Source organism: Perca fluviatilis, chromosome 3 (genome assembly GCF_010015445.1).
Source record: "Perca fluviatilis chromosome 3, GENO_Pfluv_1.0, whole genome shotgun sequence".
Lineage (NCBI taxonomy): Eukaryota > Metazoa > Chordata > Actinopteri > Perciformes > Percidae > Perca > Perca fluviatilis.
Window position 1 is genome coordinate 44175828 of NC_053114.1, and position 18116 is coordinate 44193943.

Sequence of the window (18116 nt, forward strand, 5' to 3'; positions counted from 1 at the left end):
GGAGGACGGAGACAACACAGCGGAGGAGAAGAACAACCACACCGAGTGTCCTCGGGCGCCAAGCGTCCAGAAGTGTGAGGTCAGGAAAACACAACAGATGCACAATACACAACAGAAAACATTTTTCAATAATGTACTCCTTTTGAATTGTTTCTTTAAAGGTCCCATGACATGCTGCTTTTTGGATTCTTTTATATAGACCTTAGTGGTCCCCTAATACTGTATCTGAAGTCTCTTTTTTATAGGCCTTAGTGGTCCCCTAATACTGTATCTGAAGTCTCTTTTATATAGACCTTAGTGGTCCCCTAATACTGTATCTGAAGTCTCTTTTATATAGACCTTAGTGGTCCCCTAATACTGTATCTGAAGTCTCTTTTATATAGGCCTTAGTGGTCCCCTAATACTGTATCTGAAGTCTCTTTTATATAGACCTTAGTGGTCCCCTAATACTGTATCTGAAGTCTTTTATATAGACCTTAGTGGTCCCCTAATACTGTATCTGAAGTCTCTTTTATATAGACCTTAGTGGTCCCCTAATACTGTATCTGAAGTCTCTTTTATATAGACCTTAGTGGTCCCCTAATACTGTATCTGAAGTCTTTTATATAGACCTTAGTGGTCCCCTAATATTGTATCTGAAGTCGCTTCCCCGAAATTCAGCCTTGGTGCAGAATTACAGCCACTAGAGCCAGTCCCACAATGAGCTTTCCTTAGGATGTGCCATTTCTGTGTCTGTAGCTATTGAGGAGGAGAGAAGGGGGCGGGGGGGGGGGGCAAGGTGGAGGGTGGGGGTGTGGCCTTGACCAACTGCCACTTTGCTCGTTTGAAAGCCATGATGTCTCTCTCTCTCTCATGGGTGGGCCAAATTCTCTGGGCGGGCAAAGCAGAAAAAGGGGAGGTAACCTTGCTCCTTATGACCTCATAAGGAGAAGATTCCTGATTGGTCCATCTGAGCTTTCATTTTCTCAAAGGCAGAGCAGGATACCCAGGGCTCGGTTTACACCTATCACCATTTCTAGCCACTGGGGGACCGTAGGCAGGCTGGGGGAACTCACATTAATATTAAAAAAAACTCATTAAGTGACATTTTCATGCCATGGGACCTTTAAGCCAAGTACCCCCTGACCAGCGCTAATCATTTTTGGTAGACAAAAAAAAGTCTATATAAAGAGGAACAGTACAGCGCTGTCAGCGATAGATTTTTTCGATGCCTTTTGATGCTTTTTTAAACATATTTGTATCACCTTTTTCAGCGTTTTTTTTCCCTTAATGATCAATAAACCTTATTTATGTGACATTAAATCAAATCTTTGAGTTAAATAAGAAAACAAATATAATGAGGTACTTGGACTAATAGTTAATATCAGAGCATGTCACAGATGGGCTTATGTCAAAGTTTAGTTTTTGGTTTTGAATTCAATTCAGTTGCTATAAAAATGTAATAAAATTCCCGAAATTCTTTGAAATTAATCATTAATTTGACCCGTAAAGAAGTTTGTATGGAACCCGTACAACGTTCCTTATTTTTGGTTGAAAGAAACTCATAATTCTGATATATAATATTTTAAAAACCTCTGAAAACAGGTCAAATTTGACCCAAGGAAAACACCTAAACAAGGGTTAATAGTTGACGGCTAATCAATTTATTGGTTAATTTCGTACTGTATTGACAGGTGCAATATTTTAAAAATTTATAATTATTATTTTATTTTTTTAATTACATTTATATATATGCATATATATCAAAACCTCGAGACTTTCAAACATCAAAATGTCATTTATTAATATGTATTCGTGTCTAAACGACATTTAAACATCTTTTCCTGTTCTATTTTGCCCAACCACCCCGTTCCACTTCATCGTATGGTACAGTAAAGCATACACTCACATTCCTGAACTTATAAGGTAATCAAATATCAAAGTGTCCCAAGTCTAAAGGCAAGGCAAGGCAGCTTTATTTGTAGAGCACATTTCAGCAACAGGGCAATTCAAAGTGCTTTACATAAAAACAGATAAAAAAATTTTTTTAAAACAGGTCAAATACGAGAATAAAAGTTACAGTGCAGTATAAGAAATTAAACATTAAACAGCAGTTAAAACCGTTATCTTTATATGCTTATATAGATTGTCATACAGTTCCAACAATGTAACTTCAGTATAACAAAGGATGAATATACATTATACAGGGAATACAACCTTAATTCAATCAGGAGAGACTTCGTTTGCAGATATGCAGAAATATGTATTGTGCAACTGCAAGATATTACACTCCATCGAATTAATACCATTTTTAGAGGGGGTAGAGAACAGGAACATAACCCCCCGATGGGGTCTAGACCCTGTTGGCGGCGGAGAAGGACCCCGTAGAGGCAACGGAGCGGTCAGCCGGGAGAAACACGAAGACCGGAGGTGGCAGGGGGGAGGAGGAGGGTCGAGCGCTTTGCCCGAAACGACCGCTGACAGCACAGGGAGAGGACCGATTTAAAGCAGAGTTGTAATTGGCTGTGATTGGTCCTTGAATTTCTGATTGGTTTAACTGAAAGCAGTCGCTTCTAAACAGCTGATTTGATTTTAAGAAGAAAGAGTAGTGGCGTCTTCCTGAAGGAATTGACGCTGAGCTTCATTTGTTGAGGTCTAATCAATTAATTGGTTAATTTCTTGCAGTTTTAGACTAAACTCTGAGGTGAAATCCTAAATATGTGCGAGGCAGAGCGAGGACTGAGTGTCCTGGGTTGTGTGGAGTTGTGGAGCAGAGCTTCAGGTTGTTGTTGTTTTTTAATTCTTTTTTTAAATTTACATTCACAGAAGCCAAATCTTCACAGCTGAGGTGTTGAGATTGATTGTTGTGGTCGCATGTTGTCATGAGAGTCGGCTACAAAAGGGCCGAGGCACGATGCACGGAGAGGCTGTGAACGTGTGATGACCGTGTGATGACCGTGTGATAACCGTGTGATGAACGTGTGATGAACGTGTGATGACCGTGTGATGACCGTGTGATGAACGTGTGATGACCGTGTGATGAACGTGTGATGAACGTGTGATGAACGTGTGATGACCGTGTGATGACCGTGTGATGAACGTGTGATGACCCCCGTCAGCAGCAGCCAGAGTGTGAACGTGTCGATGGGCGTAGTGAAATGACTCCTGGCTGCTTCTTGGTGAAACTCTGAGCTGCTAACCCTTCTTCATAGAGACGGAGAGCTCTCTGCTCTCCGTTGACTTTGTATCGCGGGAAGGTTTCCTCCTCGTCAGTTTCGTCTGCTAGCAAACAACAGAAAAATCCCTAAAAGCTGCTGGGTGGCGATATTCACTACCAACAACGTAAAGATCCCAGAACTGAAGTTTCCATAAAGCTGCCGACACAAAAAAACTGAGCTTTTAGGAAGACAAAAGTGGAGACAGATGTCAGGAATCAGCAGAGAGAATAAGAAAGACACTTGGGTCTTATTTTAAGGATCTGAGGTCACGGTGTGAAGCGCCTGGTGCAGGTGTGTTTAGGGCGTAACATGCAATCAACCAATCAGAGATCATCTCCCATTCCCTTTAAAAGCCAGGCGCGTTTGGACCTTGGAGCATTGCTGTTATGATGGAGGATTTGCACCCTAATATTTTTATTTGTAATCTTCTGTATGTGTGTGTGTGTGTGTGTGTGTGTGTGCTGCTGTGCGTCCCTGTGTGTGTAACAAGCATAGTGTGTGTGCTGCTGTGCACGAGCCTAGGAGCATTTTACTAATGCTCTGTTAAAATAACAATGAAATGCTGCGTTATTGACTTTAGACCAGGTTTTTGTTGGTCAATGGGAACGTTATGAAGTGAGGTAATTACGCGACGTGAACATCATCGAAAAGCAGGTTTATGCAAGTTCCCGCAATTTCATCGCATAAAACTGCATAAATATCCCGCATATTCCATCGCATTTTTTAAGAAAACGTGCCGCATAATCAAGGATTTTTGCCCCGCAACAATCACAAAAAAACTCCGTGTTTTTCTGGAAGGACTGGTCAAATTCCCGTACGCTCCTTGCAGAGACTTCAAAGAAAGAGCTTAAAGTATCGGGGCTCTTTTCCAGCGACCGCTAGCAGAGGCTTTTGCGCTTGGGAAACGACCGCCGCGGTGATGTGATGTCATGACCTGAGCCTGACTCGTGCCTGTCTTCTGTCTCCGCAGCTGATCCACGTGGCGTGCGTGTGTGCCGGTCACAACGCCAGCAGAGACGTGGTCACGCTGGTCAAGTCCGTCCTCTTTCACAGGTGAGTCGGTGCACTAAACATGTCCTCTCGTTGAACTGTTGTTCCACGGACCTTTCCTTGATCTCTCTCTCTCTCTCTCTCTCTCTGTCTCTCTGTGTCTCTCTCTCTCTCCTGTCTTTCTTCCTCTCTCTCTCTCTCTCTCTCTCTCTCTCTCTCTCTTGTCTCTCTCTCTCTCTGTCTCTGTTTCTCTCTCTCTCTCTCTCTCTCTCTCTCTCTCTCTCTCTCTCTCTCTCTCTGTCTTCTTGTGTTCTTCTCTCTCTCTCTCTGTCTCTCTCTCTCTCTATCTCTGTCTCTCTGTGTGCTCTCTCTCTGCTCTGTGTCTCTGTCTCTCTGTGTCTCTCTCTCTCTGTCTTGTGTCTCTCTTTCCTGTCTTTCTTCCTCTCTCTATCTCTGTGTCTCTCTCTCTCTGTCTTGCTTCCTCTCTCTCTCTCTCTCTCTCTCTTTCTGTCTGTCTCTCTCTCTCTCTCTTTGTCTGTCTCTCTCTCTCTCTCTCTGTTCCTGTCTCTGTCTCTCTGTCTCTGTCTCTCTCTCTTGTTTGTCTCTCTGTCTCTCTCTCTGTCTCTCTCTCCCTCTCTGTCTCTCTCTTTCTATCTGTCTCTCTCTTTCTCTCTTTGTCTCTCTCTCTGTATGTCTCTCTCTTTCTGTCTGTCTCTCTCTCTCTCTCTGTCTGTCTCTCCCTCTCCCTCTGTCTCTCTCTCCCTCTGTCTCTCTCTCTCTCCCTCTCTCGCTCTCCCTCTCCCTCTCTCTCGCTCTCCCTCTCCCTCTCTCCCTCCCTCCCTCTCTCTCTCTCTCTCTCTCCCCTCTCTCTCTCTCCCTCTCCCTCTCTCCTCCCTCCCTCTCTCTCTCTCTCTCCCTCCCTCTCTCTCTCTCTCTCTCCCTCCCTCTCTCCAAACGTGTTTCAACTCCTGCAGCTTTTTCTTCTTTCTCTCTTTGAAGCTGAATGGCACGTGGCCTTCCCCTGGGTTGGTACAGGCCTTGAAAGTCCTTGAATGATAGCAGACTGGGAAAAAAAAACCGAGCGAAATATAAAAAAAAATAAAATAAAATAAAAGCATGACCTTTTAATGAAAGCCAACTTTTACAACCCTGAACTTTCTCTGAACAGCATCATTTCTCTCTGATCAAATTATAAGTTATGTGGATTTCTGTTTTAATGTTTACGTGAGGAGATGGTATTTGGGGGATGTGGCTCTGCTGTGTGACAGAAGACCCAGCTGTCCTATTTTTTATATTTTGTAACTCTCAGGATTTCTGTATGTCAGGGTTTAGTTGATGTTTTCTAAATGTCAGCTCTGCTCTCCTGGATCTGTTCCTTTTTATAGATGCTTTAGAAGATTTTAAACTAGGGAACAGGACAGTTTTTAAATTCTGGGATCTGGCTGTTTTGTTGTTGTCGCTGTTTTTGTGCTGGGAAACAAAGACTTAAAATTTTTTTTTTTTTTAAACTGAACTGTGTTAAAATAATTCAGCACTCTTAATGCTTCCTCTTTTAGCGCGATCTCTCAGAAGCTGTACGTGACATCTTTTTAAAAAGTTTCTGTTTCTGCACGGAGACAAATCAAATTTATGCGTGAATAAAATGGGGTCAGTCCAATGTTCCCACAGCTCCATGTTCCAACCGTCCTATGTTTCCCGCCTATGTTCCCAGAATGGTCCCTATGTTCCTACCCCCCCCTATGTTCCCACAGTCCTATGTTCCTTCCCCTATGTTCCCCGGCCCTATGGTCCCAACAGCCCTATGGTCCCACAGCCCTATGGTCCCACAGCCCAATGGTCCCCCCTAGTGGTCCCACACGCCCAATGGTCCCAGCGCCCTATGGTCCCCACCCAGCCCCTATGGTCCCACAGCCCTATGGTCCCACAGCCCTATGGTCCCACAGCCCAAAGGTCCCACAGCGCAAGGTCCCACAGTCCTATGTTCCCAATCTTGTGTCCCCCCCCCTCCCCCCCCTCCCTTCTTTTTTTTTTTTCTCTCTTTTTTTCAGAAAAAACACCCCCTCCTCCTCTTTCTTTTTTTTTTTTTTTTTTCCGGGGAACCTCTCCACTTCCATTTCCTTGAATCCCCGTCCAGTCCACTGAATGTTCCTTCCGCCTTCCTTGTGTCGCTTTTCCCAATCTTGTCAAGCAGACACACACCACATAATTTCCACCATACACGCACACACATACAAAAAAAAAAAAAAAAAAACACCAAAAACCCAAACCACACACACACACACACACACACACACACACACACACAACACCCCACACCACACACACCACACACACACACACACACACACACACACACACACACACACACACACACACACAACACACACACACACACACACGCAGTGGTGTAGTCTACATGATACACAAGGTATACACAGTATAGCCACTAAGAAAGCTCCAAGATTTCCATATACCCGCTTAAAAATGTCCAATGACACTAACAACATACTTTCCATTATATTTTTGATATATTTTGAATTGTCATCTGTGTTTTTCTTCTTCACATCGGCTAAATAAAGGTATATTTCCACCGTAAATTGGTGCATAAAAGTGTATCAGAATGCAGAAAATGAAGTTGTTGACGCTCAAAACTTCCCTGGGGGAGGACACCCAGACCCCCCACTATGATATGCCCCCCCTTCCCCAAAAAAGGAGAATTCTGGCCCATATATATATGTATGGGCCGCTCATATACAGTATAGTACACCCACTACAATACATTAGACTACACCACTGCACCCACAGGCACGCACACACACACACACACACACACACAAACACACACACGCAAACTCCTCTCTGTTAGGACAAGGTGAGGCAAAGTCAGATCTGACATTTACCATATCAAAAGGAAAAGCCTCTGCGAGCTGAGAGGACACGCAGTCGAGTCGAAATTTAAACGTATTTATAAATCTCGTTTTAACAGAAGAGATTCACCTCTGAGTATCAAAGAACAGGGAGACATCAATACCAACCCTGCACGGTGAAGACGTACAGCGAGTCTGTCACGTTAACACAGATCAGAGGAGTGTTTAGGCTTCCTGAGTGAGTGTGTGTGTGTGTGTGTTTGTGTGTGTGTGTAATGGGATGTGCTAGAGGGTCAATCTGCAGTTTGGCCTCCATTTAGACTGAAAACAGTATTCAAGAAGAGAGTTCCTAGTTCATGTTAAAAGTAAATAGCTTCCTTATTTAACTCGGGGACCACTAAGGCCTATATAAAAGAGACTTCAGATACAGTATTAGGGGACCACTAAGGTCTATATAAAAGCAACTTCAGATACAGTATTAGGGGACCACTAAGGTCTATATAAAAGAGACTTCAGATACAGTATTAGGGGACCACTAAGGTCTATATAAAAGCAACTTCAGATACAGTATTAGGGGACCACTAAGGTCTATATAAAAGAGACTTCAGATACAGTATTAGGGGACCACTAAGGTCTATATAAAAGAGACTTCAGATACAGTATTAGGGGACCACTAAGGCCTATATAAAAGAGACTTCAGATACAGTATTAGGAGACCACTAAGGTCTATATAAAAGAGACTACAGATACAGTATTAGGGGACCACTAAGGCCTATATAAAAGAGACTTCAGATACAGTATTAGGAGACCACTAAGGTCTATATAAAAGCATCCAAAGAGCACCATGTCATGGGACCTTTAACATCCATGTCTGATATTTCTAACATGTTGTCCACCCCTACTTTCCTCCCATTTTAACACTTAATTTCCTGCATTCTTGTTCATTTTGATGTCACTTTGGCCTCATATTGCACTAGAATAACTAATTATTGCACTCGTATGACCGTGAATAACCGACAGATATACATAATTATTAATACTACAGAATAGAATAACTAGTTTCCCTGCGAGAGGGGAGAAGACACAAAATCAATGGTCAGTCTATTGACAATCAATCTAATGTTTGCCATGCGGGCGGGACCCAACACACACACTGCTGAAGCGGGCGCTAGCAGAACACACACACTGCTGAAGCGGGCGCTAGCAGAACACACACTGCTGGAACGGGCGCTAGCAGAGCACACACTGCTGGAACGGGCGCTAGCAGAGCACACACTGCTGGAACGGGCGCTAGCAGAGCACACACTGCTGGAACGGGCGCTAGCAGAGCACACACTGCGGGAACGGGCGCTAGCAGAGCACACACTGCTGGAACGGGCGCTAGCAGAGCACACACTGCTGGAACGGGCGCTAGCAGAGCACACACTGCTGAAGCGGGCGCTAGCAGAACACACTGCGGGAAGCGATATTAGGAATCCCACTACGGCCACGCCAAGATCCGCCCTTCAATAGCATTCACACACTACTATTGGCCAGGCATCCATGCTTTCGTGTACAGGTCCTATCCCCCTGACCAATCCCCTAACCCTAACCTTAACCACTCGAGGTCAAATAACCCCAACCAATCGAGCTGCTTCGTAGGGTGGGCCTTGGCGTGGCCATAGTGGGATTCCTAATTTTGCCTGCGGGTACGGGCGCTAGCAGAACACACACACTGCGAAATGGGAGGTAGGCGAGCGCACACACTGCTGGAGCGGGCGCTAGCAGAACACACATCCTGCGGCAACGGGCGGTAATGGTCAGAAATCCACCGGGAGCCGGCAGGAGCGGGACTACGGAGACAGTGCCGCGCAGGGCTCCAGTTTGGATACACTCTTCTGTCACTCCAATAAATAAAAGCTAAATTACAAGGTTATTACCTGACCACAGGAGATTTTTCTTCCTGATGTTTTCCAAGCAAACCTTGTGTCCCACTACCCTCGTTATCTTGACCACGGGGCACTTAAGAGCTAAAAAAAAAAAAAGACGTTAGGAGGTTTTCACTCGACGGCAGCGATCTGTAATTGAGCTGGACGTGCTGTTGGAAACACTTCCCTCCCAAAGTCAAGTGACACTTCAGCACAAAAACACCAAATAATTTATTTTAACGTCAAGCTGATGAATGGGCTCTCAACGGTGCTGCCGATGTAAGGAACGAGCATGCATAAGTGTGTGTGTGTGTGTGTGTGTGTGTGTGTGTGTGTGTGATCACATTCTTTGTGCTGAACAATGGGTCCTTTGTGCTGTCAGATGCTTCGACCTGCAGCCTCTCTCTCTCTCTCTCTCTTCAGATTTTCATTCACTCGCGTTTCAAACCGGAGAGAGAGAGAGAAAACACACGAGACTCTAAGCCGATTACGTTTGCAGATGATGCACTTATGCAGATCCAATTACCCTGAATCAAGAGAATTAATTAAAAGACACTATTTGCAGATTCCAGACAAAAAACACACAGAGTCTTTGCCAAAAGAAATGCAGAAAGTGGCTTTGTGTTAACCCGCACTGCTCAGATATGAACAAACACTGTCAGTTTACGTGTTTGAAAAGAAAAGATAAAGACGTAGAAATTACCCTACAGTCACATTAGCTACAAAAAAGAGCGACATGCACTCGCTTGATGGGCGCTCCTGGGCGTGCCTATAGCCTACCCCTGGTTGCTTGGCAAAAGTAAACCCCAAATTCTCCGGTGCTACCTTCAAGCACGTCTTAAAAGTTACTTCAGACTAGAGGTGTGAATCTTCACTGATCTCCTGATTCGATTTGATTACGATTATCATGTCTTCGATTCGATATCTCGATGCATCACGATGCGTCAAATCCATGTTTCTATTAAAGCCATGTAGGATATTTAATTCATAGCTTTTCAAGCTTCAAAAACCAAACATTCTGCAGTGCTCTAATACTAAATAAACTGGATACATAAAACAATACAGCACTGAGCACATGGTACTTCCTGAATGTGCAAAAACATATCAGAATATGTAAACCGAAATGTTGTTAGGCCTACATTACATTATAAACAGAAATAATCGATTATGGCACAGCCGATTATCGATGCAGCATCGTCCATGTCCACGATTCCATGCATCGATTATTTGATTAATTTCAACACCTCTACTTCAGAAGTATTGATAAGACACAAGTGTGGTGGCAAATTTTATTTTAACCATTTGTTTTTAATAATATTGACCATTTGTTTAAAGATTGTTTTAAACCTCCACATAATCCTGTTCCTTCCTGTAGACTTAAAGGCACCAGTGAGAGAGCTGGCCTTGTAGACTGTGAGCAATAGCATAAGTTATTTTCGCTAAAGAATTGCAGCTCCTCATTTGTTTATTTCTCGCAGATAAAGTGAAGAAGGCTATAACACTGTCTGAACCGTATCTCTTTCTGTCTCCTGAGATAAGCAGGTCTTTAGTCTAATGTAGGAGACACAGGAGCAGAATGGAAGGTTGTAAAATCATCTGACTGTCTATGGTATTTTTTAGAAAAGTGGCAACATGCTAAAGATATTTGAAGAGGGGTGGCTTAACGGAGTTTCTTCACTATAAGATGTTTTGATTTTTAGGTTTCTAGTTAGGAAAGACATTTTCAGTTGTGCTGCGTGTACCTTTGAAACTGTGTTTTTTTTGCAAAATGTAAATAAATACTCAAAGACCAAACTTTGGTTTAATTCTCAAACAGTCGTTATTCGTTTTGATTTTATCATGAATATCACTAACCCTGCTGCTTCAAGGAAAACTTCCACAACACAAGAACAATGTTTTTGGATTTAAAGGTATTTATTTCTCAATAAAAGTTACAAAATATATGAGATAAAATGCCAAACATATCAGATATGTACATAAATACGAAGTCCTGAAGTGTTTTCCGCCATCTGACATAGATCACGCTGCCTTCACTCCGATTGGCTGTCGCTCAGCATTTGCATAAAATAGACTTCTTGTCTATTTTTGGCCCCGCCTTGCTCGTGCCAGCGGCGAGCTCATCGCTTTGTCTCGGTCTCTTGTAGCTAAACAGTCCCTCCAGAAAAACGTGATTATGCGATCGCATAATACAACGCATAATCAGCCAAAGTCCGCATATTTATTTTTCAAATATGCCGCACTTTCGCTGCATAAATTGCCGATTTCCGCACGAAATATGCGGGGCTTGCATGATTTCATAATCCCCGCATTTTCGTTGCAAAAAAGTCCCATAATATACATTACAGGCCAAAAGTTTGGACACACCTTCTCATTCAATGTGTTTCTTTATTTTCATGACTATTTACATTGTAGATTCTCACTGAAGGCATCAAAACTATGAATGAACACATATGGAATTATGTACTTAACAAAAAAGTGTGAAATAACTGAAAACATGTCTTATATTTTAGATTCTTCAAAGTAGCCACCCTTTGCTTTTTTTGATAACTCTGCAAACCCTTGGTGTTCTCTCAATGAGCTTCATGAGGTAGTCACCTGGAATGGTTTTACCTTCACCAGGTGTGCTTTGTCAGGGTTAATTAGTGGAAGTTTTTTCCCTTATTAATAAAAAAGCAAAGGGTGGCTACTTTGAGGAATCTAAAATATAAGACATATTCAGTATCCTTTAATAGCGGCCAAAAGTTTGGACACACCTACTCATTCAATGCGTTTCCCTTTTTATTTTTATGACTATTTCCATTGTAGATTCTCACTCAGAGGCATCAAAACTATGAATGAACACATATGAGACTAGGTATCTTAACAAAAAGTGTGAAATAACTGAAAACGTATCTTATATTTTAGATTCTTCAAGTAGAGACCACCCCTTTGCTTTTTATTAATAAGGGAAAAACTTCCACTAATGAACCCTGACAAAGGCACACCGGTGAAGGTAAAACCATTTCAGGTGACTACCTCATGAAGCTCATTGAGAGAACACCAAGGGTTTGCAGAGTTACCAAAAAGCAAAGGGTTGCTACTTTGAAGAATCTAAAAATATAACACTGTTTTTTTCAGATTATTTCACACCTTTGTTAAACCATAATTCCATATGTGTTCATTCATAGTTTTGATGCCTTCAGTGAGAATCTACAATGTAAATAGTCATGAAAATAAAAAGGAAACACATTGAATGAGAAGGTGTGTCCAAACTTTTGGCCTGTACTGTATCTTAGCAGAAAGTTGAAAAATGTTGTGTTTACTTCACACAAGAGCAGCCATTTTCCCCTGTTGCCATGGGAACGTTATGAAGTGACGTAATTACGCGATTTGAACATCATCGAAAAGCAGGTTTATGCAAGTTCCCGCAATTTCATCGCATAAAACTGCATAAATATCCCGCATATTCCATCGCATTTTTTAAGAAAACGTGCCGCATAATCATGGATTTTTGCCCCACAACAATCACAAAAAAAAAACATTTTTCTGGAAGGACTGTCTGGTGTGACGGTAGGGTGAGAATAACGAGTCTGTGTTTCTTGTTTGTGGTTTCAGTCCGAGGTCTCGTGGATACCCAACAAGCATTACTCAGGGATTTACGGCTTGATGAAGCTGACGCTAACCAAAGCTCTGCCCCCGGACCTGTCCAAGGTCATCGTCCTGGATACGGACATCACCTTCGCCACCGATATCGCCGAGCTCTGGGGGATCTTTAGGAAGTTCACCGGTGAGACATTTTGAATTATATTCTGTCTGCGAACTTCAGGGGTTGATGCATAGACTGTATAGTTAGTTAGTTAGTTAGTTAGTTAGTTAGTTAGTTAGTTAGTTAGTTAGTTAGTTAGTTAGTTAGTTATGTTATGTTATGTTATGTTATGTTTTATTTCTGTGTCATGCCAAACATTTTGGCCCATCCCACACGGGCTTACAAGACACCACAAATTACTTATTTAACAAACATCTTCCTGTCGCATGTACAAATCATTCGGAGAAATACATAAATACGGATACACATACACACATATACACATACATATATCTACACATATAAGTGAAGCCAAACCTTCTGGTAGGGCTCCTCGATTATGGAAAAAAATATATAATCACGATTATTCCGGTCAATATTGAAATCACGATAATTTAACACAATTACTCGTTGACTTCTGGAAAGATGTTGCAATAATTGAACTTAAAAAACAGTGGAAGAAGTTAAATAAATCAACAGTAAAAAACACATACAACTGTGAAATTTGCCTTAATACTTTTCCTGTTTAAAGCGCCCATATTCTGCTCATTTTCAGGTTCATAATTGTATTTTAAGGTTGTACCAGAATAGGTTTACATGGTTTAATTTTCAAAAAACACCATATTTTTGTTGTACTGCACAGCTCTCTCTCACTGCTGCAGCTCCTCTTTTCACCCTGTGTTCAGGTCTCTGTTTTAGCTACAGAGTGAGACCTCTTTTCTTCTTCTTCTTCTGTACTATCTTTGATTGCACTCGCACATGCTCAGTAGCTCAGATCGTAGATCATGTCAGCTAGCTCCATAGACAGTAAAAGAAAGGCTGTTTCTCCAACTTCAGTCAGTTCCAAGGCAGGATCAGCTGGGAGACTTCTTCTAAACCAGGGAGCACATGGAAGTAGTTCTTCTGGAGATTATGGTGAACTTGTCTGTGTTGTAGCAGTGCTTTGCTATTGAAAACGAGGTAGCATGCTAGCGTTAGCATGCTAACACTACTAGCTAACAGTTGCAGTAGTGACGTAGAAAGCCGTGCCGATTTTGAACAGCTCACCCGGAGACTGAAGGCAGGACACATTCAGAGACCGTATCTCACTCAGAACACCATGGATGGGTTTATTCAAAGTTTGTATGCGTGTGGAAGCACCAGAGACACAAAATAACACCCCAAATCACCAGAAAAAGTGATTTTTTCATAATATGGGCACTTTAAACTTTATTTTTTCATTCAGAATACAAGAGAAAATAAAGAGTTTACTTGCAAAACGTAATGAGCTAAATAATTGTCTTTCTCGATTATTCTGTTTTTGTGATCACTGGGAGCCGAAATCGTAATCACGAAAAATAAAGAATACATTTTGATTAATTGCACAGCCATAATATCTGGTTCGCCTAGAAGGATAGGTCATAAAACCTGCTTCCTAATGTTAGCAGATGGGACATGGGCCAAACCATTCAAAGAACACGCCAAATAAATGTTTCCCAAAGATGGTTTCTGTCATTTTAGGTAGTTCTGAGCACATTGTTGTTTGTTCAAGTGTTTCATTTTCTAATCAGTTTGGTTTTTATTAATTATTTGATGCTATAAAAACCGGCTGAAACATCAGCGTGGATTGACTCGCGATTGGTCGGGTGGGTGTTAGGGGTGGGACTTTGATACTGCGGCCCCATCGCCCAATCGCTGCTGAGCAGACTCTGGCTCCAAAAGTTACAAGATGGCAGGGATACAGCGTCCGTATCCTGGAAATTTTGGCTTCACTTTTTGGTGGCGAAGGTCCTACGAGACAGTCCTCGAGATTGGTCTTGCATTTTTACTCGGGCTCGGATAAAGAGGACTCAGGATTTTATTTCAAGACCACAACTGCAGAGACATCACTGAATTGCCTCTGCGTTGTCTAATTTTATGTGTTCACATCGTTTCTGTGATTGGCTGTAAAACTTTCTGATATAGATGCAACCAATAACTGACTAATTTCTAACTTGAAATGTTGAAACATTCACTCAACACACACTCCCAAAAAAAAGTGAATGCAGGAGACAGGAGAAGAAGCTTTGGCCGTCTGAAACTGGTCTCGTCTCGGTCTTGACTCTGTCTCAACCCCTCGTTCTCAAAGTCTAATATCATCCGATATATCGCCCCCCCGATATATCGGTCGTGCTCTAGTCTTGCCTACAACGCTGGCTGGAGATTTGTGCTGATGAGTGACGCCGGTTGTGTTGCAGATAAGCAGGTGATCGGCCTGGTGGAGAACCAGAGCGACTGGTACCTGGGGAACCTGTGGAAGAACCATAAACCCTGGCCTGCGCTGGGACGGGGCTTCAACACAGGTAACACCTGGCTTTCAATTTCAATTCCATTTTATTAATTGTGTCGAATCCTAACAGAAGTTATCTCAGGACCGGTGTCAGAAATGCTGCGTTATTGACTTTAGACCAGGTTTTTGTTGGTCAATGGTGCCATCACTTCCTGCTGCCTCAAGATAGCAATACTCCCAGAATGCACCTGAACACACCTCCCTGTAAGACCAGCACACCCAGAATGCACCTGAACACACCTCCCTGTAAGACCAGCACACCCAGAATCCACCTGAACACACCTCCCTGTAAGACCAGCACACCCAGAATCCACCTGAACACACCTCCCTGTGAGACAAGCACACCCAGAATCCACCTGAACACACCTCCCTGTGAGACAAGCACGCCCAGAATGCACCTGAACACACCTCCCTGTAAGACCAGCACACCCAGAATGCACCTGAACACACCTCCCTGTAAGACCAGCACACCCAGAATCCACCTGAACACACCTCCCTGTAAGACCAGCACACCCAGAATCCACCTGAACACACCTCCCTGTGAGACAAGCACACCCAGAATCCACCTGAACACACCTCCCTGTGAGACAAGCACGCCCAGAATGCACCTGAACACACCTCCCTGTAAGACCAGATGGGCGGAGGTGCATTTGCTATTCAAACTATGTTGGCGCTGGAGGGGAAACTGACAGCTGCGTCGGTCTTAAACTAGCAGAGACACTTGCATCGGGCTTTGTGCTGCACTGGGTGCAAGATAGGACCCTGTGGCTTCACAAAGCGGTGTTGTGTCAAAGTTGCCCCGTCATGTTCGTGACTTCTTTCCTGTTCCCTCCTGCAGGCGTCATCCTTCTCTACCTGGAGCGGCTGCGGCGAATCGGTTGGGAGCAGATGTGGCGGCTGACGGCAGAGAGGGAGCTAATGAGCATGCTCAGTACGTCGCTGGCTGATCAGGTCAGGGACACCTTCAACTCGCCGAGGCCACTGTGGAAGCACGCTTCTCTGTTCCAGAGTTAACTTATCTGCCAGAGGAAGGGGCAACCTGCTGATAAGACTTCAATTTATCTTGGTTTTAGGGTTCCTTTAAAGTATTAAAAAAGTCTTATATTTAATATTCTGAAAAATAAGGCCTTTATTTAAAATGTCATTACAATTTTCATTTATTTATTTCTAAAAAAACATCATAAATAACAGATTGTTTTGTGTGGCTAACGTTTAAATTTAGTTTGTATTTTTAGTGTAATAGCATAAGAGCTCTAAATGCAACACATATTTTATTTATTTGATGTTATTAGAGTAGAAACACACTTCACAACAATGTTTTATTAAATTCAGGTGACGTTTCTTGGTAAATAATTCTTTTTTTAGGGCTTAAAATCCCCACAAATTTTCCATGATATGGCCGTGAAATTGGCATTAAATTTCATCCTATGTGGTATTAAAAATGTCTTTAAGAATCCTGGGGGTTACCCTGGTTTATAAGTGGACATTTGGTGGCACTAGAGAAAAAGGTCAGGGGGGCACAGACATTCAATTTCATCTTCTGTGGACCATTTTCGGTCCATTTAGAAAAAAATCCATATCGGTTTAAGTGTATGCTATATTTAGAATAAAGCCACCAGACTCCTTTGACAAAAACAGCAATTTTACCTCACAGAACACGGGAGTTTCTGCTCTACCGGTGCCTCCGTGGGTTGGTTTATTTGTTAGTTTTGTTAGTTCCTAACCCTTTTAAAACCCCCAAAGTCACACAATAACCTAAACACACTGAGCGATGGAGGCAGCAGAAGAGCAGCAAAGCCCGTGTTCTGTGAGGTAAAATTGCTGTTTTTGTCAAAGGAGTCTGGTGGCTTTGAAGAGAGCAGAGATAACGGCTTCAGTTCCCCGTCCTAAAGGTTGTCAGACTGCAATGGTAAAGCTCCGGGAAATATTCTAAATATAGCGCTCCACTTAAACTGATATAGATGTCTGTTTTGATGCATCAGTACCTTCTCAGATGTAGAGAATGAAACCACGACTTCTCTTTGATCTGTGCTGCATCATCGCTAGCAGTCTTTGTGTGTTTTGTTGAGCTACCACCACCGACTGTGATTGCATTTTAAAAAATCCACGGTGCGGCCTTAGTCATCAGTCCGAGTGTAAAATAAAGGCTGAGGTTGCCAGGGAACCAGCAGACAGATAACATGGCTCTTCTTTCTGATGAAAAGTCGAGCCGCGATGAAGCCATGACTTGCGCTTTCAGGAACACAGTCTCAGAAACAACAAAGCCGGGGCTTGTTAGCTCACCTGGTTGTGCGTGCACCCCCTCTCTCCCACTTTCCTGACTTGTTGTTGTAAGTTTATTTGATTAGGATCAGTTTAGCCGGTCGGCTAATTTTCAACTGTAGTCCTAGTATGCATGTCTTTATGGTGTATACCACACAGAAAGGTCCGGGACGACCTGGATTCAAACCCAGAACCTTCTTGCTGTGAGGCAGAAGTGCTAACCACTGAGCCACTGTGCAGCCTTACAAAGTCCCATCACTAGCTATGTTTCCATCCACACGTTCTTATCTGAATTAAGTGATATTGAATGAAAAATGCCGTCATGGAAACAGTAAAATTCAATAGAATTTCATGAATATCGACTCAAAGGAAATACGTTCGGTCTCATCGGATTTTCTCTTGATCGATATATATACGGCTTTTGCGATAAACGCTGATGGAAACGTTATTTGCCGAATAAATAATGAATTGCGATTAAGTTTTAGGTCATTTTATGGTTGCAACCCGCCACAAAACGAAGAAGAAGAAGTTGTAGTTCATTTCCTCACAGTATTTCTGCTCTGTTTGCACACATGACAGGTGTCAACAAAGACATGATGGAAGTGGACGAACGAGGAGACGAGAGACTTTTTGAATTTAATTTACGAGCAAAATATATCGGCTATTTTAGATAGCAAACATCTAAGAAATGCCAAAATTTATCAGGAACTCGCGAAGGAAACGACCAACAAAGGTTAGGACAAGCCGTGGGACGTCCTGCGGAGTAAATGGAAGGAGCTCAAACAGCGATACACGTCTCAA

The 18116-nt window shown here is 42.7% G+C and overlaps 1 protein-coding gene across 1 annotated transcript in view; it reads left to right on the top strand.

Moving 5' to 3' along the window:
- Positions 1 to 18116, top strand: part of large2 (LARGE xylosyl- and glucuronyltransferase 2) — a 32195-nt gene that overhangs the window by 1896 nt on the left and 12183 nt on the right. The window contains exons 2-7 of the mRNA XM_039796168.1: positions 1 to 79; positions 4168 to 4250; positions 10337 to 10367; positions 12556 to 12727; positions 14962 to 15066; positions 15892 to 16004. The exon at positions 1 to 79 is cut by the window's left edge and continues 256 nt beyond it. Coding sequence (XP_039652102.1) covers positions 1 to 79; positions 4168 to 4250; positions 10337 to 10367; positions 12556 to 12727; positions 14962 to 15066; positions 15892 to 16004 — 583 coding nt within the window. The remainder of the gene's footprint in view (positions 80 to 4167; positions 4251 to 10336; positions 10368 to 12555; positions 12728 to 14961; positions 15067 to 15891; positions 16005 to 18116) is intronic.